Below are 23,323 nucleotides of genomic sequence, written 5' to 3' on the forward strand. Positions count from 1 at the left end.
CATGGTTTTTTATTTTTGTTTTTGTTTTTGACTTTCACATAAATTGTCTATAGTGTCTGGAACATGTACATATACATGTATATGTATGTATGTTTTATACAAATTATATATATATGTATGTGGGTATATGTATATATATGTATATGTATATGTATGTATGTTCCATACAAATTTTATATGTGTGCGTATATGTACACGAATTATATATATATATAATATACATACATGTATATACACACAAATTATAACACAAATTATATGTACATATATTTTGTATATATACAAATAGATAATATATTTGTGTATGTATAGTTATATATACACATATTTTGTATTTTGTATATATGAATACATATACATTTTGTAATATATACATATATATTACTATATATATTTTTAATTGTGGTAAAATACACATAGAATAAAATCTATAGTTTTAGTCCTTAGCCATTTTTTCAACCATTTAACAAGTGGTATTAAGTACATCCTCATTATTGTGGAACCATCACCACTATCCATCTTCAAAACTTTTTCAGCTGTCCATACCAAAACTGTACCAATTAAACAGTAACTCCTTGTTTCTACCTTCCCCCTGCCCCTGGCAACCACCATTCTATTTTCTGTCTCTACAAATTCAACTATTTTAGGTAACGCAACACATATAAGTAGAATCATACAGTATTTGTCCTTTTGTGACTGACTAGTGATGACATTAATTTAATATTAAAATCAGGAGAAACAAGGTGGGCGTGTTGGCTCACACCTGTAGTCCCAGCACTTTGGGAGCCTGAGGCAGGAGCATTGCTTGAGCCTAGGAGTTTGAGACCAGCCTGGGCAACAGAGTGAGACCCCCATCTCTACAAAGAAAACAAAACCAAAATAAAGCAAAAAAAAAAAAAAAAAAAAAAAAGAAAGAAAGAAAGAAAAAGAAAAGAAAAAAATAGGAGAAACACATTTAAGACAGTCGGGAAAGAAAAATATTGACTTTGATTTTGGTCTTATTGAATCTTAGGTGCTGGCAGGTGAAGACTTTCATATTGTAATATCCTGAAGACAGTTTCAAATATAGGTTTGGAATAGAGATGAGGACTTCAGAGTTATCCGTAATGAACTCATTTTACGAATATGAGATTGCCTAGAGGAAGAATGTTTTGTAGAGTTAGAAGAGTGGGATTTATCTGATGATCTTCGGAATTCTGGACATTTATCTTAAATTGCTCTTTAGGAAGTTTAGTAGAAAAAGAAAGGATGCAGATAGTGTCTGCTATTAAGGGCAGAGGAAGAAAGACCTGAAACAGAGACAGAGAAGAAGGGAGCTTAGGTTATAGGAATAAAAGGGAGAGGATGTCATAGAAACCAAGGGAAATGAGGATTTTGAGAAAGAGATGCAAGTGACTGTGCCCGGTGTTTCCCTAATGACCAAGAAGATAGCTCTGGGTTTTAGCAAGTATGAGCTGGCCATTGGCCTTGGGAAGAATAGTTTCAGCAGAATGGTGGTGGTCGACGCCAGATCTTTATAGAGGTCAGGGCCAAAAGAAACAGTAGGAATTCTAGGCATTTATCTTAAATTGCTCTTTAGGAAGTTTATTGGGGAAAGAAAGGTTGCAGATAGGGAATCTCAGGTACACAGAGGTTAAGTAACTTGCTGAAGGTTACACCGTAACCTTAAGTAGCAGAGGCAGGATAAGCTCTGGTTCTGGAGCTGGTACTCTTCATCATTGCTTTAGGTTATATTCTCCCACCTTTTTTCTTTGTGGTTGTAGGTGGTTGTAGGCTACTTAAAGAGATACCTATGCACCTGCAGTAAAAATCCAAATAACTCAGTGGAGAGCCTGGTCCTTCGTTATTACGTCTCAGATTGAAGTTTTATATCTTACAGCATGATGAAATTACATATATGATGGTTAGGTTAGGTTGCAAGTCTTGGAATATATGCAGAAGAATAACTTTATTACAATGACTATTTACTTTTTATAAGACAATCCAGCAATGGTGATTTTTCATTAGTGATATAATTGCAAGAGGTAACTTGAGAACATAAAATGCACATATTGAGATGAGATTAAATACAATGCTGATGAAGTTATAGAGTTTTATGAAACAGTTCAATCAAGAAAGCATGATAATAAAGCATGTATGCTGACTTTCCGGAATCTTGAGAATGGATAAATGGAAACAAAGAGAAATACCTATTTTGTATTATAAACCTCTAAAATAGTTATGAAAGAAGTTATTCTTTTAGGTATTTTTCTTTCAGTTTTCATCACTATTAGGCAAAACTGATAGTCGATATAGCTCTGTCAGTAGCTAAGGGATTTTTGTTGTTAAAGTAACATGTCATATCTTGTATAATTCAACTATGGCTACGCAGGGGGAAGTATTTAATGTCTGATTATACAGCCTGTGCTTTGGAAACAGCAGAAAGCCAGACAGCGACAGTAGAGGGCAAAGGATTATTAAATGGACAGTCACTGAGGTCACTTATAGTGACTTTACTGCAACACCATGTGCATCTGCTTTCCCATGGCAGGTTGATCATGGCTTAATGGCTAAAGCTTTGTAAAATTACAAAAAAAAAAAAAAAAAAAAAACCCAGAAATCCTGCTGATCTCAAGTGTTATTATTTACAGTTGGATGCTTGGCAGGGAAGTGCTAAGTCTGATCATACTAACACTAAGTCAGGCAGAACACGTGGTGAAATCTCATGGGGCTCTATCCTCTGAACCTTGAGAAGACTACCAAAGTGTAAGATTTCAAGGTAGAAAATATCCTGCAATATGATTGAGAGAATTTGGCTTTTTCATCTGAACAGGTGTGGCCGAGTGGAGGAGTTTCTCCTCTTGGAAATGTCAGGGGGTGTATCATTAGGTTCTTGGAGCTAGGATGTAGGTAGAATGGCAAGCAAGGAGTTTTAATTAGTTCTTTTATCTTTCTTTTATGGTTTGGAATGGTATTTTCTTTGGTCATTTATTCACTTACAAAATTATGGACAGTATTTGATGGTGAGGAAGAATCTTGGGTAAGTTGTTACCTTTATTTTCAGTAGAATTTACTTGGAGCTGGCTCAAAGAAATTATATTAATAGTTTGCAAGTGAGTTACAGCTAATGGAGTCAAAAGAAGTTTGAATAGGGTCAAAAGAAGTTAGAACTGTTCCATCTGAGTCTTTGGCCCTTAGTAAAGCATCCAGCATTTTATTTTGTTTTTACTTATGTCTTTGATATTAATATATTTTTCAGAATATGATAAACCACTCTTCCCCACAGTTTTGTTTATTTCCACAATCCCTCCCTAACCTTTATTTCTTTTTTGCTTCTCATCATATACATTTTTCTCTTCAGGAGACCTTCTTTTCCCTTTTGAAACTTGGACTATGTTCTTAAAATTGACGATTGTAGGTAAGAACTTAAGACCACGTTTGTGAGACAAATAGAATTTGATATTCAAATTATCTGAAGAACTGAAGTACATTATTTTGTACTTGTTGTTTTTATTTATTAAAAAAATTTCTCTTGGAAGAGAAATTGGTGAGATTAAGGAATGCTATAGCTAACTTCGTAGAATATTTGGAAAACTATGAGTTAGAGTGAAAGGTGCTGTCTTAGGGAGAACATTTTAAAAGTGCTGGAAAATATAATATTACAGCTTGAATCAAGAGAAGTGAACTCTGCTAGGGACTAAGTAGTTTGTTAGAAAGGTGCTCATTATAGAATGGCATGAACGCGGGAGGTGGAGCTTGCAGTGAGCCGAGATCGCGCCCCTGCACTCCAGCCTGGGCAACTGAGCGAGACTCTGTCTCAAAACAAAAACAAAAACAACAACAAAAACAAAAGTGCTTATAATAAAATGAGAAATAAAAATTCTAACTAATCAAATGGGACAAAACCCAGATTCATTGTCTTTATATGCAAATAAAGTATAGATTCTTAGATTCAGAACAGTAAAAGAAAAATACCGTAGAAAACAATAAGCAAAAGGCAAGAATAGGCATGTCACAAAAGAGCTAACTAACAATGAAATAAATGTAAATTAGAGTAAGCAAACTTGTTTTTCCATTTATGAACTTGCCAAAGATTTAAAAGTTTGATGATAGCGAATGTTTGAGTATGTGAAGAACTGGGTATTATTTGTTGATGGACATGTACCATAGCATTTTTCTGGAGGGTAATTTCACAATGTGAATCAGAAGCCTTAATGGTGCATACATTTTAACCTATAGTGAATCTCCTGCTAAGACTTTTTATCCTAAAGAAGTCATATGTGGGCCGGGCATGGTGGCTCACGCCTGTAATCCCAGCACTTTGGGAGGCTGAGGTGGGTGGATCATGAGGTCAGAAGATCGAGACCATCTTGGCTAACACGGTGAAACCCCATCTCTACTAAAAATACAAAAAATTAGCCGGGTGCGGTGGCAGGCGCCTGTAGTCCCAGCTACTCGGGAGGCTGAGACAGGAGACTGGCGTGAACCCGGGAGGCGGAGCTTGCAGTGGGCCGAGATCGCGCCACTGCACTCCTAGCCTGGGCGACAGAGCGAGACTCCGTCTCAAAAAAAAGTAATCCTTACTTACCCTTCTTCCCTTTTTGAAGAGTTTTATTGGGGTAGAGTTGACATAGAATAAACTACACATATTTAAAGTTTTGACGTATGTATATATTTGTTAAACCACCAAAGTCAAGATTTAGGAGACATGTGCATTATCACTCCTAATCTGTGTCCCTCAGAAATCCTTTTCTCCTTCTCTCCCCCAGTGGCTCTGGGCAGCCACTAATCTGCTTTTTGTCACTATTGACTAGTTTGCATTTTCTAGAATTTTGCATAAATGGAATCACTCATACAGTATATGCTTTTGCACGCGCTCTCTCTTTCTCTCTGCCTTTTACAAAATGGATTCTGTGTTTTTAGAGTAGGTTTAGGTTCTGGCAAAATTGTGAGACAGGCACCGAGATTTCCCATATACTCCTTACCTCCACACATGCTCTGTTCCACACACTCCACTATTGTCAATATCCGCCATTAGAGTGGTACATTGGTTACACATCATTATCACCCAATGTCCATAAGTTTAATGAACCATTAGGGTTTACTTTTGGTGGTATATATTCTGTTGCCTGGGACAAATGTGTAGTGACATGTACTTGCCACTGTGTTACAGTATCACACAAAGTAGTTTCACTGTCCTAAAAATTCTCTGCACTGTGTGCTCTTTTTTGGGGGTTTAGGCGGAGGCCTGTCTTCCTTCACTCAGCATTGTGATTTTGAGATCCATCATGTTGTTGTATGCTTCACTAATTCATTCCTTTTTATTGCTGATTGGTGAATTATTGTATGGATATACCATAATTTCTTTTTCTTTTTTTCAATATACTGCAATTTCTTTATCTGTGGACTTGTTGATGGACATTTGGGTTGTTTCCAGTTTTGGGCAATTACAAATAAAGCTGCTGTGAACATGAATGTGCAGATTTTTATGTAGACATGTGCTATCATGTTGTAAGTGTTACTAGATATTTTTTAAATAAAGTGCCAGATTGTCTTCCAAAGTGGTTGACCATTTTGTTTTCATGAGGGCAGTGTATAAGAGTTCTAGTTTTGAGAGTTTTGAGAGCAGATTTTCTTAAATTTGATGAAATTTATCCTTTTTTTTTCTTTTATGGATTTTGCTTCTGGTTTCATATCTGTGAAATCTCTGCCTTGTGTAACTTAAATACGAAAAGAGTTTCATGTGTTTTCTAATACTAGTTTTATAGTTTTAGGGTTTTATATTTATAGTTAGGCTTTATATTGATGTATTTATTCATTTTGAGATATTTTTGTGTATAGTACAAGGTGTGGATTGGAGTTCTTTAAAAAGTATAGATATCTAATTCTTCCAGTATTATTTGTTGAGGACTGTTCTTTCTCCATTTGAATCTTTGTCAAAAATCAATTGAACATAGATATCTGGGTCTATTGTGGACCTCTGTTTTGTTCCATTTATCTGTTTGTTTAGCACTGTCTTGATTTCTGTAGTTTTATACTAAGTCTTGAAGTTGGGTAGTAAAGTCCTTCAACTTTATTTTACTTTTTTCAAAGCTGTTTTGTCACTTTAAGTCTTTGCATTTCTAAATGAATTTTAGAAATAGATTGTCAGTTTTTACAAAAAAAACCTTCAGGGATCGTAGTTTGCAATTGCATCAATTTGGGGACAAGGAATTACTGAGTCTTCCAGTCCACTAACATGGCATGTCTCTTTGTTTAATTTCAGTAGTGTTTTTAAATTTTCTTTGTGTAAGTCTGGAAAACCTTTTGTCCAGTTTATCTCTGAGTACTTTATCATTTTTGTTAAGGTACATAGTATTTAAAAAATTTTCAATTTCAGATTGTTGGTTGCTAGCATATAAAAATAAACTAATTTTTGTATATTGATCCTACAGTGTAGCTAAACTTACTTATTAGTTCTAATAGCTGTTTTGCAAATTCTGTATAATTTTCTACATAGATGCTTATGTCATATTTAATGACATTTTTACCTTTTAAAAATTTATTCTCAATCCCGATCCTTTTCACTTCTTTTTCTTGCCTTGTTGCACTGGCTAGAACCTTCAGTACGATCTTGTGTAGAGGGGATGATGGGAAACATCCTTGGCTTTTTTCCTCACCTTAGGGTAAAATCATTTACTCTTTTACCACTAGGCTGGGGTTCATTGATTCCTTTATTAAGATGAAGAAATTCCCTAGTTTACTGAGGGTGTTTATCAGGGTCCTTGTTGGGTGTTGTCTAATGCTCTTACCACATCTATTCAGGTGACCCTCTAGTTTTTCTTTCTTAGCCTGATAATATGATGGATTTATGTAGATTTTTGAATGTTAAACCAACCTGGCATTCTGGGGATAACACTTGGTCATTCTATATTGTCCTTTTTATGTGTTGTTGGATTCAGTTTGTTAACATTTTGTTAATACTTGTTACATTTATATACATGAGGGATATTGGTCCGTAATTTTCTTGTAACATTTCTGCTTGCCTTTGGGATTGAAAGCCATTAATTTTCTGGATCAATTGATGTAGAATTATTATTATTTCTTTCTTAAATGCTTTGTAGACTTTATCAGTGAAGGCTTCGGGTTTGTAGTTTTCTTTGTGGGAAGTTTTTAAAATACAAATTCAATTTCATTAATAGATATAGGACTATCTATGTCTACTAAAAAGGGGCTATCCTTTTCTTTTTCTTTTTTTTTCTTTGAGGGCAAGGACTATATCTTGATCACCATTTTGTCCCAAGCATATCCCTGGCACATAGTGGGTCATGAGTAAATGTTTGGCGAATGGATGAATGAATGAGGCAAACTCAGAGAGAGAAAGTGGGTACTGTGTCTGTGCTTGGCGCAGTGTGGGGTTGTTTGTGGATGGCATCTCATTCTCATCCTGTAGTAGAGGGATAACACAAAAGTGTGGAGCCTCAGGGCTCCAGAGTCCTCATCCTCTGAGCTACATCTCCTACTTAGCCGAGGTCTTTTCACTCTGTGGGCAAGACTCCTCACTTTGCTGAAATGACAGCGTTCCTGGTGCATGCCTGGTTTAGCTTAGGCTAACCTCTTCTTGCGTGAACCTAGGTAATTTGTGTCTTTCAAGAAATTTCTCTATTTTATTTAAGTTCTAGAATTTATTAGCATAAAGTTTATAACATCCCCTTATTATCCTTTTAATTGACATGTTGAAACTTCTGTGTGTTTTTTAAAATCATTCTGGCTAGAGATTTTAAATTTTCTTTTCTCAAGTAACTAGCTTTTGGCTTCATTTATTTTTAACTTTTCTATTTTCTGTTTCATTGATTTCTATTGTGGTCTTTTATTATTTTCTCCTGTTTATTTTATTTGTTCTTCTTTTTCGAGTTTCTCCAGGTGGAAGCTAAGGTAATTTATTTGTGACCATTTTTCTTTTTTATGATAAGCATTCAGTGCCGTAAATTTCCCTCAGTTTACTAGTTTAGGGGCATCCTACACATTTTGAAATGTTGTATTTTCATTTTTGTTCAACTTAAAATACTTTCTCATTTCTCTATTGTTTTCTCCTTTGACTCATGTATTATTTAGGAGTCAATTATTTAGTTTTCAAATATTGGGGTTTTCTAGATGTGTATCTGTTATTATTTTAAGTTTAACTCCATTTTGTCAGAGAATATAGTTTTTATGATTTCAATCCTTATAAATGTATTGAGACCCAGAGATGGTCTATCTTAGGAAATGTTCTATGTGTATTTGAAACAAATGTCTATTTTGTTGTTGTTTGGTGGAGTGCTATCTACATGTCAGTTCAAGTTGGTTGATGGTGTTGTTCAAGTCTTTTATGGTGTTTTTGTCTACTTGTTCTACCAGGTATTAAGACAAGGATATTGAAATCTTAGACTATTAACTATGGAATTACCTATTTCTTTTTGTTCTTTCAGTTTTTGCTGCATGTTTGAAGACCTGTTATTAGGTGTATAAATATTTAAGATTTTTATGTTCTTGATGATTTGACTCCTTTATCATTATGAAATGACTTTGTCTCTTGTAATATTTTTTGTTCTGAATTCCGTTTTGTCTGATATCAATATAACCACTTCAACTTTCTTTTAATTAGTATTAGTTGGTAAATTTTTTTTCCAACTTTTTACTTCTTTACAAATCTTTTTTTATTGCAGTAGAATATACATAACATATAATTTATCATTTTAATCATTTTAAAGTATACACTTATGTGGCATTAAATACAATTTCACAATGTCCTGTCCATCATTTTACTTTAAACCAGTTTGTTTCTTTATATTTGAAGAATATTTTTTATAGGCAACCTATGGTTGCATACTGCTTTTAAAAAAATCCAGTTTGACAGTTTCTCCCCTTTAATTGGGTTATTTAGATCATTTACAGTTATTGCAGTTGTTTCTATGGTTGAATTCAATTCTACCATTTTTGTCTATTCTTTATCCTTTTTTTCTTGATTTCTGCCTTTTTTTGGATTGATTTTTTTATGATTCCATTTTATGTCTTTTGTTGGCTTATTACTTATAATTCTTTGTTTTTTTAATGTTTGTTTTAGGGTTTCTGGTATCCGTCTTTATCGTATTGGAATCTTTCTTGAAGTATTACTGCACTTCATATGTAGCATAAACATTTTTACCACAATATACTTTTCATATCTCTCTGGCCATTGTGATGCTGCTGTCATACATTTTATTTCTACATATGTTATGAATCCCACAATGTACTACTCTTGTTTTTGCTTTAGTCAGTTATCTTTTATAAAGACTTAGTGAGAAGTCTTTTGTATTTCCCCTATAGTTACTATTTCTGATACTCTTCATTCTCTTAAGTAGATTCAGATTTTTATCTGTTGTCCTTTTCTTTCCACCTGAAGGTCTTCACTTCTTACCTTGAAGGTCTGTTGGTGTTGAATTCTTTCTGCTTTTGTATATCTGAAAAAATATTCATTTCTCCTTTATTGTTGAAATATATTATAGCATTTCCCCACTATCTTCTGTCTTCCGGCAACCTTTTTTTTTTTACAACGAGCTATTTGGTGTTATTCTTTTTTCTTTTCTTTTTTTAAATAGAGTCTGACTCAGTCACCCAGGCTGGAGTGCAGTGGTGCAAACTCGGCTCACTGCAACCTCCACCTCCCAGGTTCAGGCAATTATTGTGCCTCAGCCTCCCAAGTAGCTGGGATTACAGGTGTGCGCCACCACACCTGGCTAATTTTTGTATTTTTAGTATAGACGAGGTTTTGCCATGTTGGCCAGGCTGGTCTTGAACTCCTGGCCTCAAGTGATCTACCCACCCACCTTGGCCTCCCAAAGTGCTGGGATTACAGGTGTGAGCCACCACACCCAGCCTTATTTGGTGTTATGTTTATAGTTTTTTTGTGTGTGCACAGTACCTTCATCTCTTGCTATCTGTGGGGGAGTGGTTCTAGGACTCTTGCAAATATAAAAATTCATGGATTCTCAAGTCCCTTATATAAAATGGCATGTAGCACTTGCATATAACCTATGCACATCTTCTTATGTACTTTAAATCATCTTTAGATTACTTATAGTACGTAATACAATATAAATGCTATATAAATAGTTGTTATATTTCATTGTTTAGGGAATAATGATAAGAAAAAAGTCTGTACATGTTTAGTATATCTACAACCATCCATTTTTTTTTTTCAGGAATATTTTTTATCTGTGGTTGTTTGAATCCATAAATGGGGAACCCATATATATGGAGAGCCAACTGTATTTTCTTTTGTCTGACTGCTTTTAAGACTTTATCTTTTTCACTGGATTTAAGTAATTCGATTATGATGCGTTTTAGTGTTATTTCCTCTTGTTTTTTGTGATTGAAGTCCTTTGAACATCTTAAATCTGTAGATTGATGGTTTTCATCCAATTTGGAAAATATTTGGCCACTTTTTTTCTATCTTCCAATCTCTTTCCTTTCCTTTGTTAACTCCAATTACATGTATTAAGCTGCTTAAAATCATCCCATAGCTCACTGATGCTCTGTTAACTTTTTTCTCCTATCTTTTTCCTCTCTGTATTTCATTTTGGATAATTTTCCTTGCTGTGTCTTCAGGTTCATTTTTCTTTTCTTCTATTATAACTATTTTGTGTTGAATTATTATTATCCAGTGTATCTTTCCTCTCAGATATTGTGGATTTACTCTAGAAGCTTGATTTAACGTTATTTCTGTTTCTCTACTTACCATGCTCAATCTTTTCCCAACTTTTTGAACTTGTGAACTACAGTTATACTTACTGTTTCAGTGTACTTGTCTACTCATTTTGTCATCTGTTTTGTTTTTGCACCAGTTTCAATTAGTTGATTTCTGTCTTTATTATCAGTCATATTGTCTTGCCTTGTAGTATTCTCTTAGAAACTTCCATGCCTTCATGCTTTTGATTGGATGACAAACACTGTAAATTTTTAACATTGAAGTGCTGGATTCCGTACTTGCTGTTCTCCTAAATAACTCATTTAAGTTACTTGGAAACAGTTGGATCTTTTCAGGTATTGCAGTTAATTAGAAAGGAACAGTGTGACATTGAGTCTAGGGCTATCGCACTACTGCTGAGGTGAAATCCTTCTGAGTATTCTTCCTGATGTTTTCTAAATTATGACATTTTCTATACAGGCTAGATTTTTTTTGTATGCTGTAGTGTTGGCTCCCATTACTGGAAACAGAACAAGACTTGCTAAATATTAATTAAAAAGATCTCTTTTGAAAGCCTTGTAGAGCTACCAAAGCAGCCAGGACATGAGGGTCCAAGAGCAGTGGCTGTAAGTATTGGTTTTAAAAATCTATAAGTAGGATTGATTTTAATTAAAAACTTTAAAAAAATGTTATGTTGTGTAGTTGTTTTTCAGTTAAAAATTAAACAGTTCTTAAGAGAGATGATTTCTCTTGCCTCAGGGATGGTGTGGTGCAGTGGGTGTGGCCTTGTACCTGGGAACTAAGAATGTGAGTTGTGATTCTCTCATAAGCAGCAGTATAGTCTCTTGCCAGTCACTTAATAGCTCTGGATGGGCCTTAGTTTCTTTATATGTTCTAAAATTTTGCAATTTTGTCATATTAAAAATTACACGATCACCACCACATAGTTAATTGACACATTTTATATGTGTAAACTTTTATGGGAAGTTTTTATACATTTCTCCTGTAGATCACTGAGGCTAATTAATATCTGGATTTGTATTAATCCAGTAGCATTAATCTGTAGCCTAAAGTGTAATTTGATGTGCTACACATAGATTCCTATATAAGTAATTTATAACTAGGAAATAAAACTGTCCTTTCCAGACATGAATAAACAACAATAACAACGAATGGTTGCCAAAGTGTATTGAGGGCTGTTTATGTGCCAGGCACTGTTCTTAGAGCTTTATGTATTAATATCATTTACATCTCACAGGGAGATAAGAAAGTAGTTCCAAATCATAAACCTAGACTGGCACTGGAATTCAAGAGTTTGGCGCCTTAGGCTATAAACACATAACAAAGGAGTTTGCTTTGTTATACAGACCCGTGCCCCACTGTCTGAATGCTATTTGCCTAATATCTGCATAGTTTATAGTTTGCAAAATGCACTAATATATATGAATAATTTTTATTTTATCATCACAACTCTATGAAACAGTGTCTCTTACAGATGAGGGAATTGAGAATGAGCGAGTTTGCTTCCGATGTGGTACCTCATCGAGGAGTCTCCATTCAATCCGACTTTCGCCTCCAAATCCAGTTTACTTTTACTGTGCCATATTTTCATGGAGAGGGAAGTTTTTCACAGGACAGGGAATGCTGAATTTGTTGAAATGGTTGAAATACTTTTTTTCTTCTTATCTAAAGCAAATATGGTATAAGTATATGTGAAATATTTATTTACACATCTTTTGGTTTAGTTACTTCTTATTAATCTTTTTGGGGGGGCGGTGGGAAGAATCTTGCTGTGTCACCGTGCAGTGATGACTCACTGCAATCTCCACCTGCCAGGTTCAAGCGATTCTCTTGCTTCAGCCACCCTGGTAGCTGGGATTACAGGTGTGCACCACCATGGCCGGCTAATTTTTGTATTTTTGGTAGAGATGGGGTTCCCTTTGGTGGCCAGGCTGGTCTTGAACTCCTGGCCTCAAGGGATCCGCCTTCCTTGGCCTCCCATAGTGCTGGAATTTCAGGCGTGAGCCACTGCGCCCGGCTCTTAATGATCTTTCTAGTGTTAGTTTAGATATGTCTTCCTTGCCCACTAAGCACCCTGCTTAAGAACTAGGTCATTTTCCTACTTAAAACCCTCATAGGATCATGCAGTTATTTTCACAATGAATGTTCATTAGCCATTATTTGTCATTGTATTTTGAGAAGACTCAGGTAACAAAATTAAATTTTTATTGAACCTAACACAATAGGATGCACAGTTGAAGAAGTATTATGTGGAACGTGATACATGGATAAAGAATAAGTGTCCTTAGGAGCATAATCTTGACACGGCTGAAGAGTCAGGAGTGGGATGAAAAATATGCTTCATTTGTAGGTGAGATACACCCTTACATGATGAGTCATAATCCACTTAATCTTTTTATGTAATTACTGTAAGACTCTCAAACCATATCTCTATGTGACAAGATATACAAGCTCAGATACAGCTTCACTTTTTCACAGTAAAGCAGAAGCTTAGGGTTGGTATAGTTTCTGATATTTAACTTGAAACCCATAGGAATTTGAGCTGTGGTGCTTTTTTTTTTTTTTTTTTTTTGAGACAGAGAGTCTTACTCTGTCACACAGGCTGGAGTGCAGTGGCGTGATCTCGGCTCACTGCAACCTCTGCCTCCCAGGCTCGAGTGATCCTCCTACCTCAGCCTCCTGAGCTACTGGGACTACAGGTGCACACCACCACACCCGGCTAGTTTTTGTATTTTTTCATACAGACGGGTTTTTGCCATGTCCCCAAGCTGGTCTCGAACTCGTGAGCTCAGGTGATCCTCCTCCCTCCTCCTCCCGAAGTGCTGGGATTACAGGTGTGAGCCACCGCGACTGGCTGTGGTGTGTTTCACATAGGTCTTTTGTCCTCTTTTACTTTGCCAGAGCTGTGGAAATAGGTGGTAGCCTGCGTGGAAGGATCTTCATCTGCCCCTCCTGCCAGGTAGGAGAGCTGAGGCTTCACGCTCTCTCTGGCTCTCCATGTGGCATTTGTGAACGGCTTGATGTATTTGACACAAGTGTGACAGCAAAGAAGTGTGTGAGCAGAGCAGTGTGCTGCAGGGCCCAGCTGTGTGGATTTATCTGTACATCAGGCCGAGGAGCAGCAGTTAGCCAGATCTGACAGTCAAACGTGAGCTCCTTCTACCTGTGCTCCAGAGTGCATTTTAATGTTGTGTGTTTTTACCATGGTTGGCATTTGACACAAAGAAAATTGTCAGAGCTGTTTTTTTTCCTCTCCTCTTTAGTGTGCTAGTCTGCAATAGTTTTCCAAATAAATACTTCATTGTACATGGACAAAAGTATGCACTTTCTAAAACAATGCCAAAAATCATGTTGTCTTTATCTTTATACTGAATTTCATGTGAGGAATTAGTAGGTTAGATGTTTGAATTGGTAATAGGTAAGACGTTTCCATAGTGCAAAAATCAAAACAATATAAAATGGAATATTTTGAGTAGTCTTGGCTCTGCCTTTGTCCCTTTCTAGTCATTTCCCACCTCTGTTGACAGTTAATCACTTTAATAGTCTGTCATTCATCCTTTGTGTTTCTGTGTGTGAATGCAAGCAGAGTTTTGTGCCTTGGTTTTTACTCCCCAATATCTTCTGGAGAGCTTTTTAGCTCATAAACAGAGAGCGTCCTTGTTTTTGTTTACTGTTGCTTTATACTTCATCATGTGGATGTCCTGTAGTTTATTCAACTGTCCCCTGTGGCTGGAGATTTGCATTGTTTCTAATCTGTTTGTTTTATTGAGATAATAATTTCCATATCATAAAATTCACCATTTTAAAGTGTAAAGTTCAGTGGTTTTTAGTGTGATTCGAAACTTTTGTTCTACAAATAATGATGTAATGAGTATCCTCGTGCATATATTCTTCTGAACATGGTACAAGTATGTTAGAAGGATAAATCAAAAGTAGGATCGCTGGCTCACACGGTAAATGCATTTGCATTTTGAAAGGAGTTGACTGTTACCCTCTCTAAGGATCGTGTTGTTTTGCCCTCCTGATAGCAGAGCGAAAGGGCCTGTTTCTCTTAGTCTTGCCCATAGTGACCTTGCTTTTCATAAAACAATCTTAATGTTTGATTTTTATAAAGCAGTTAAGAATTTTTAATTTTGATGTTTATGAGCTACCAATTTAATTTACTATTGATATCTGATTGATTTCACTGATGTAAACATGACCAAAACTTCTCTTTATGTTTGTAAATATTGTTATTTAATAATTGATCTTGTCAGTTACTTGGTAAAATTGCAAGTAGTGAGTGTTGATGTTCAGAGCAGATTTTTATCTGTAGGGTCTTAAGTTGGGTGATTTTCTGGTCCTCATTCTCTGCTGTCGTGTAGACACAACATTGCTCACAGTATTAAAATGAAAATTCCTAGTGAAAGATCAGTTATATGCTGCTTGCTCTAGAGTAGGAAAAATCTTGTCAAATTTTATCCTTTTGATACAGCCTTTTAAGTTACAATGTTTTATACCTGTCTGATGCTCAATTCCAACATGAACTAAGAAGTGGTGGTTGTTACAGAATTTAGCTGAACCATTAATTATAAGCAGAGGTTCAGCCTACAGTGGCACTTGTCGACCTATGTGACAGGTCTGTTGCTGTTTCACCTGATTTAGGTGAAGTATGTAATTACTTTTGGGAATCCATACTTTTGTGCTCCTCTTTATATGTAGATTAGCTTTATTGATGGACTCTCATGTAGAGATCTTAAGGTGGTGTTTGCAAGGTGGAGCCATTTCAAGGTTTGAGAAATGTGCATTTGAATTATTCAAGGCTTACTTTTTTTGGCATTTATAAATATTCTGGCACTTTGTGTCTATAAAAAAGACGAAGAATTGATAAAATATTCATAGGAAAATGGAGGCATTTCTGAGCTTGAAGTAAAAATTGAGGTATAGATTTTGATTAAATTTATGATGGAGCGGAGAAATGTATAAGTATGCACATGGAAATATCGTTGGTTCTTTCTATGGCCCAAATAATGGTTAATACTGAAAAACAGATAAATTGATTAACCAATAGTGAGTTATCCAAACTGGTTTGTCGATTATCTGTAATGGTGTGTGTTACATTAGTATTATAACTATAAAAGTATCATAATTTAGGCCAGGCATGGGAGCTCACTTCTGTAATCCCAGCACTTTGGGAGGCCAAGGCAGGCAGATCATTTGAGCCCAGGAGTTTGAGACCAGCCTAGGGAACATACTGAGGCCTCATCTCTACAAAGAAAAGTAAAACAAAACTAGCCAGGCATGGTGGCATTGCACCTTTAGTCCCAGCTACTTGGGAGGCTGGTTGGGAGAATCATCTGAGCCCAGTAAGTCAAGGCTGCAGTGAGCTGTGATTGGGCCACACTTCAGCCTGTGGGACAGAGTGAGACCCTGTATCAAAAAAAAAAAAATTAATAGTAGAACTGGTAAGTCAACCTTTTTGTTATAAATGAGAAAACACCTATAGTCAAAACAAAGACTTTGACTAAATAAATATAATAGAATTATGCCTAAGAGTAGAATTCGGTTTTGTGTCTCATAGGTCAGTTAGTTGCTATACTTCTATTCCCTTTCTTTTTCCTCACTTTAGATAATGATACAAAAAAGGTCCAGAAAGAATTTGTGTTTTACCTAAGAGGACGTTTCCTTTGACTACTCTGATTGTGATGGGTTTGTGAGAGAAGGCTGCTATCCTGGGGTGGGAGAGGGTAGTACTTAGGGCCACCACGTCTGGTTGAGTAGGTTGTGCACTTTGTAAAGACAGTGGCCACTGGAGCAGGTGGAGCCTGAAATCCAGTTTGTGTTTACCAAGTCATATTCTTGTGGAGTGGGACTATATTGGCCCAGAGCAAGGTGTACCATTATCTAATTTTTATAAATGTGACTTACTGGCTGACAGTAGCTTTGATGATGCATTTAATTGCATTTTTATTTGAAACCCAGTTGTTTCTGCTGTTTTTGCTTTCTTTCTTACAGTTAATGTCTGTTGTATGTACATGTCTATGTGTCTGTGAGTGTATGTGCACATTTATGCCATTTACGTGCCACGTACACACACAAACTCCATATATTCTTGAATGTAAGGTCAGATATTCTTTGAAAAATATCCCTCAGAAGGAAGCAGGTGCCCTATATGTATCTGATTTCTTATAAGATACTTTATAATATGAGATCCTCTTTCAGTTACTTTGTTTGAATAGCACAGTACTGTTTGGGGAAAACATAGTCTCTGGAAACAGCCTCAGACAATGCTGGCTTTGAGTGCTTAAAAAGGCTGCTTCATGGAATTGGAAAAGAAAAGAAACAAAGATGTTTAACACAGATTTAGTAATTATTATAGAGATGATAGATCACTCTAAGAAAGCAATACTATAAGTGGATATGATCTCAAATAAATGTTTACAAGATGAATAACTATTCCACATATCTTGACATTATGCAGATAGATACTTGTGGCTTGGTTTGGTATTTCCAGTGATAGTACCATAAAAGGATTTACAAGCTACTATGTCTCAAGCAGATTGTACAGACAGGCGTTTGCTCTGGAAAACTGTATTGGATGACTTGTAAGCTGGCTCTAGTGATGAAAAAGACCTGGATGTCAACAATACATGTGAAAAGTGAATAAAATTGTCTCATGAAATGTGAGAGTGAATAAAATTATTTCTAAATTTATGCTTCATGCCATGTGTAATTTAGTATGTATGTAAATTGACTGGGTACCATGACTCATGCCTATAATCCCAGCACTATAGGAGGCCAAGATGGGAGGATTGCTTGAGGTCAGAAATTTGAAACCAGCCTGCGCAACATAGCGAGACCTTGTCCCTACTAAAAATAAAAAAAAAATTATCCAAGCATGGTGGCACCCCTGTAGTCCCACCTACTTGGGAGGATGAGACAGGAGGATCGCCTGAGCCCGGGAGTTTGATGTTATAGTGAGTTATGGTCACACCACTGTATTCCAGCCTAGGTGACAGAGCGAGACTCTGTCTCTAAAAGAAAAGAAAAAAAAAGCTATATATAGTTTAATTAATACATTTTATAATTGCGATTTGACTAATTTCTCTCTCTAAAAGATTATAAATTCAAAGTTGGCTAAAATTTGTTTGTATTCTCTTACTTGAAAAATAAGAAAGTGTCTTATTTTGGGTCATTGTATATTCACTTATATGTAATTATTATTCTTTTCAAACAGAAACTGAGGCTTCTTGAAGAGCTTGAAGACACTTGGCTTCCTTATCTGACTCCCAAAGATGATGAATTCTATCAGCAGGTAAGGTGTTTTAATATTTTTATCAATTTCAGTGATGTGTTCTGATCAACCTGATTTTACCTATGAGGAAGCTGGGCTAGAGAGGTTAAATGACAGGTGAAAAGGTCAGATTAAATCACCCATGACTCCTCATGGCCTACCGAGCATGTACATTTCTTCAGAGTTGGCTTTTTGCTATGAATTTAATGCTTTAACATAGTGACTGTTTGTATTTCCTCGGACATTCCACACTTCCTTGCCTCTGCTCATGCTGTTTGTTCTGCATAGCTCCTCCTCCTTCCTTTTGCTTCTTATCCTGTTGCAGATGGCTAATTCTTCAAGAGTTCAGTTAAACATCACCTCCTTTGTGAACATTTTTCCAGCTTGTGCTACCTACAAGTCAAGTCGATTGCACTCCTTGTAAATAACTCTGCATCACCTAGCACATGTGGTATTGCAATTACAGGATCCCATGTCTGTCTCTCTGAATTAGACACCACTGTTTCAATTACAAATGACAAAAACTCAAATCAAACTCACTGTGGCAAAAAATAAGGGGAATTTATTGACTTGCCTTAGAAGTCTAGGAGTACATGGCAAAATCCAACTTTACAAAAGATGTCATCCGATGCATTTCTTTCTGTTTTTCTTGGCTTAGCTTTCCTCATTGTGATCTCATGCTCAGTAGGCTCTCATCTAAGAGCATAGCAGGACTCTGACAGCCCAAGGGGTATGTGGTCTTTGGCATCTGGGATCTTAGAAAAAGGTAGGGAGTTCTTTTTCCCTGGTTCCATCAAATTCTCCAGGAAGTAAAATCCTGTTGGCCTGGTTGGAGTCATGTGCTTATCACTGAACTAGTCATCATGTTCAGGAGAGTCAAATGCTCCTGTTTGCCTGGCCTAGTTCTTGCACCTACTCTTGGAGTGGGGTTGGAGTGGGAGTACTCCCACCAAACTGCATGCACTATGTGAGTTAGACATGGGTGGCTTTCCCAAAGGAAAATCGGAGTCCTGTTTCCAAAGAAGAAGGGTAGGCCCTCTGGGCATGTAAAAATAATAACTTTTCACCTCTTCTTTCCTACTGGAATGTGAAGTCTTAAAGCGGAGGGTTACCATGAAAATCGGAATAGGAATTAGGTCACAGCATCTTTGTATCTCTAGCACCTGCATGTACATAGCTGACTATCAGTAACCAAGGAAGGAAGAGAGGAAAGAAGGACTTTATCCATCTAGAATCCAGGTCAATATGATTTCTGTGACTTCTAGCTCAGTATTATTCCTAGGCCACTGTCTCTTATCTTCATTCCCGTTTGATTTACACCATCTTTCCTCTTCACTATCAGTCTTCTTATAGGTCTGTCTGGTTTTCCTCCTTGCCCTCCTTCATACTTGAAGCTGTAGTATTGTCTAACCAAGTTGTAAATCGGAGCATGGCAACCCTCTGCTTCAAATCCCATGTCATTGACTGGCTCCTGCATTTTCAGCCTCATCTCTCCTGCTCCTACACCTTTTTATCCACACTGGATTTTTGCAGTACTTTAAATATGGTATGAGTTTCATCTTTGGGGCCTTCTTGCTACGTCCTCTGCTGACCTACCTCCTTCTCTTTATCTGTCTCTTCTTTTTTTTTTTATTTTTTGACACAGGATCTCAATCTGTTGAGTGAGACTGGAATGCAGTGGTGAGATCTGGGCTCATTGCAACCTCTGCCCCCCAGGCCCATGCGATTCTCCCACCTCAGCCTCCCAAGTAGCTGAGACCACTGGTGCGTGCCACCATGCCTGGCTAATTTTTTGTATTTTTGTAGAGACAGGGTTTCAGCATGCTGCCCAGGCTGGTCTTGAAATCCTGAGCTCAAGCGATTCGCACACCTTGGGCTCACAAAGTGCTGAGATTACAGGCATGAGCCACCATGCCTGACCTGTCCTTTCTTCCCTTGGTGAACTTCTGTTTTACCTGTTAGTAATAGCTCATATGCCATCTCCTGTAGGAAGCTTCCCTGACACCTCTACAAGTTGTCTGTGCTTCCTCTCTTGTACTTAATACCTTTATCAGCACTTAATCTCACTTAATTGTGTGTGTGTGTGTGTGTTTTTTTTTTTTTTTTTTGAGATAGTCTTGCTGTGTCGTGTCCAGCCTGGAGTGCAGTGGCACGATCTGAGCTCACTGCAATCTCTGCCTCCTGGGTTCAAGCAAGTGCGTCTGGCTAATTTTTGTATTTTTAGTAGAGACATGGTTTCACCATGTTGACCAGGCTGGTCTCGAACTCCTGACCTCAAGTGATTTGGCGTCCCAAAGTGCTAGGATTACAGGCTTGAGCCATCACATCCAGCATTAATCTCACTTAATTGTAATGAATTTTTTTGTGTGCTGACTTCCCTTATCCTCTGTACTTCGTTCAGTGCCTGGTACCTATCAGGTGCCGAATGAGCTTGCTTAAATGCATGCATGCAATAGCTAATTTGGAAAACCAGTTATATATAATAATACTGAGTTTAGTATGATATGAATTTTGCTTCTACACACATAGACACCTCCCCAGGGAGTGGGCATCTGGAAAGATTTGACAGATGTGTACAGAAATGTCCTACCGCATAGTGATAGAGTGGGTGTTCTCTTTTGAACTTTCCCAGTTTTCCAAATTTTCTGCAGTGAATGTATATTCTTTTGCAGTCAGGCAAAAAATAATTTTTAAATGTTCCCTTAAGACAGGTAAACCCACAAAAATGCAATTAGTTCTGAAATGCTTACTAATATTTTCATAGCTATAAGCCTTCTAGTACATGATTACATGCATTGTCGCAAAGCAGCTGCTGAGCCATTTCAGCTTTTGTGGTGTGAAAATGGTACAGGAAGAATGAGATACAAAAGGTTATCAGCCCACTGTGCTCTGAACCAGCCATCCGCTAAGGGATAAAAGGAAACCTAAATGCAAACAGAACAACCATCAAGCCTTCTCTGTTATCTTTTCAAGGCCCACAACAAACCCTGATACCAATATCTAATCACGCTAAGTGCACCTTCTTGTTTTTCTTTTCTTTTCTTTTATTTATTTATTTTATTTTTTATTATTAGTATTATTTTTGAGACAGAATCTCACTCTGTGGCCAGGCTGGAGTGCAGTGGTGCGATATCAGCTCACTGCAACCTCTGCCACCCGGGTTCAAGCGATTCTCCTGCCTCAGCCTCCCGAGTAGCTGGGATTACACCTGCCACCATGCCTGACTAATTTTTGTAATTTTAGTAGAGATGGGGTTTCACCATGTTGGCCAGGCTGGTCTCGAATTCCTGACCTCAAGTCATCCACCTGCCTCAGCCTCCCAAAGTGCTGGGATTACATGTGTGAGCCACTGCGCCTGGCCAAAGTACACCTTCTAAGAAGGCTTAGTACTTCAGTAAAACTTTAGTAAAAGTAAACCTCTTCTCTTAAAAGATGAAATGAAAATACTTTTTAATGACATGAATAAATAGAAAGTTCAGACCTGACACTGGGTTCCTTAAACAGGCCCTCACCACAAGAATGCCAACCCAGCTGCCAGTCATAAACACAGGAGTCTGTGCAGCTTCCATTTTGGGTCTGTCAATTGACCCTTACAGCGTGCTAGACTTTGTGCTACATGTTTTATGCATACTCTCACATGTAATCCTCACAACAGCCTCATTCATTCATTCCACAAATAGGTATTCAGCAGCTACTCTTCTTCAGGCTTGAGGTACTTGAGGTAGGTATTATTTCTGTTGTAGAAATCAAGAGAGGAACCAGGCGCAACTGTAAGTTCTACCTACTTGGGAGGCTGAGGTGAGAGGATCATTTGAGCCCAGGAATTAGAGTCCAGCCTGCATGTCATAACAAGGCCCCCTCTCTAAAAAAGGAGGAAATCAGGAGAGACTAGTTATCCGAGTAGAAGAGCTGGAGTTCAGCCCATATTTGTCTTACTCTGAATGCCCATGCTCTTTCTGTTATATTGTCCACCTCTTGGTCTACCGTGCTCCAATTCAAAACACCTTCAGAGATGTTTTGCAGTTTCTTTTAATAAGACCATAGATAAAAGAAGCAAAACCAAACCACCAAAAGTCAAAGCAGAAAAGCAGAGAGAACCTCTGTTAGCTCATCATGGAATACAAGGAAGCAAGGACTTACATAGTCAGAAAACAGACTCTGGCTTCCAGAAATATGAATGCAGCCCCTCTTATCCAAAGAAAATGAGACTCTCCTCAGTAACCCCCTTGCTTTCATTGATTGTGTACTAGCTATGTGCTAGGTTGTTCTGCTGCTATTTTAAGTGCATTACATGTGTGGGCTCATTGAAATCTTGCTATACTCTTCTGAGACAGGTATTACTAAAACCCTATTTTAGAGATGAGGAAACCAAGGGACAGAGAAGTTTAAAAATTTGTTCAAGACTTATATGCAGGATATGTTGGGACTAGGATTTAAGCCTGGGCTGTTGGCTTTTGGGTCTCTACTCTTAAGTCCTATACTGCTTCTCTCTTCCCTTGTGTTTCTTCATCCTTCTGAGATGACTCTGCTCTTGTCTCAATGGTTCCAGACCTCTGTCCCCATCCCAGCTCTCCCTGTGACCTCCAGCTCTCCACTTCCAACTGCCTATGGAGAGGCTCTACCTGAAAGTCTTCCAGCTACCTCTAACTCAACATGATTCATATTCATTAAGTTACTTACTCCATTAAACAAATGGATTTCACTCCCCAACTCTGTGCCAGGTAATGTTTTAGGCATTAGAAATGAAGTTGTGAAAACTAACAAGAGATTCATGTCTTCTTTGAGCTTATTTCTTGTGAGACAGGTGGTGTAGGAGCAAGCCATGTAGATACTTGTGGGAAGAATGTTCTGGGCCTACAGAATAGCAAAGCCTCTGAGGTATATTTGGCAGGAAAAGCACCCGAGGCCAACATATCTGGAACAGAGGAAGAGAGCTGGTGACAGCAGGGGAGACAGTCAGAGAGAGAGAGAGAGGGGCCCGGTTATATAGGAACTTACAGTTTGTAAGTTCTGTAAGAAGAACATTGGTGGTTACTCTGAGATGAGGAGGCATGAGAGGGCTTGGAGCATAAGCATGACAGGATGTGACTTACATTTTAATAAGGATTCATTCAACAAGGCTCCTCCCATTCAGCCTCTTCTCTAATGGTATCCCCTAGTCCCATTCTTAAAATTAGAAAGCTCACCACCCTCAGCTTCTACCCATTGCTTTCTTCCCTCATTTAGTCGCTGGGCCCCTGGTGGTTTTACCTCTTTAGAATCTCTCAAATTGTTTTTTCTTTTTCTATCCCATAGACACTACCTCAACTATGTAGGCCGCATTGATCACCTTCCGCCTCCGCAGTTTTAGCATCCTCCTGATTGGC

General features: G+C 37.4%; 1 protein-coding gene across 3 annotated transcripts in view; it reads left to right on the forward strand.

Annotated features, from left to right (window-relative positions):
* Positions 1–23,323, forward strand: part of FTO (FTO alpha-ketoglutarate dependent dioxygenase) — a 416,623-nt gene that overhangs the window by 94,333 nt on the left and 298,967 nt on the right. For 2 of the 3 annotated variants that reach the window (XM_023209953.3, XM_023209954.2), the window contains exon 2: positions 17,901–17,978. In XM_023209953.3, the coding sequence (XP_023065721.2) occupies positions 17,901–17,978 (78 nt within the window). Of the gene's footprint in view, positions 1–12,931; positions 13,035–17,900; positions 17,979–23,323 lie in introns of those variants that run through there. The other variant, XM_026456851.1, reaches the window with a different exon arrangement.

This window comes from Piliocolobus tephrosceles, chromosome 17 (genome assembly GCF_002776525.5).
Source record: "Piliocolobus tephrosceles isolate RC106 chromosome 17, ASM277652v3, whole genome shotgun sequence".
Classification (NCBI taxonomy): Eukaryota; Metazoa; Chordata; class Mammalia; order Primates; family Cercopithecidae; genus Piliocolobus; species Piliocolobus tephrosceles.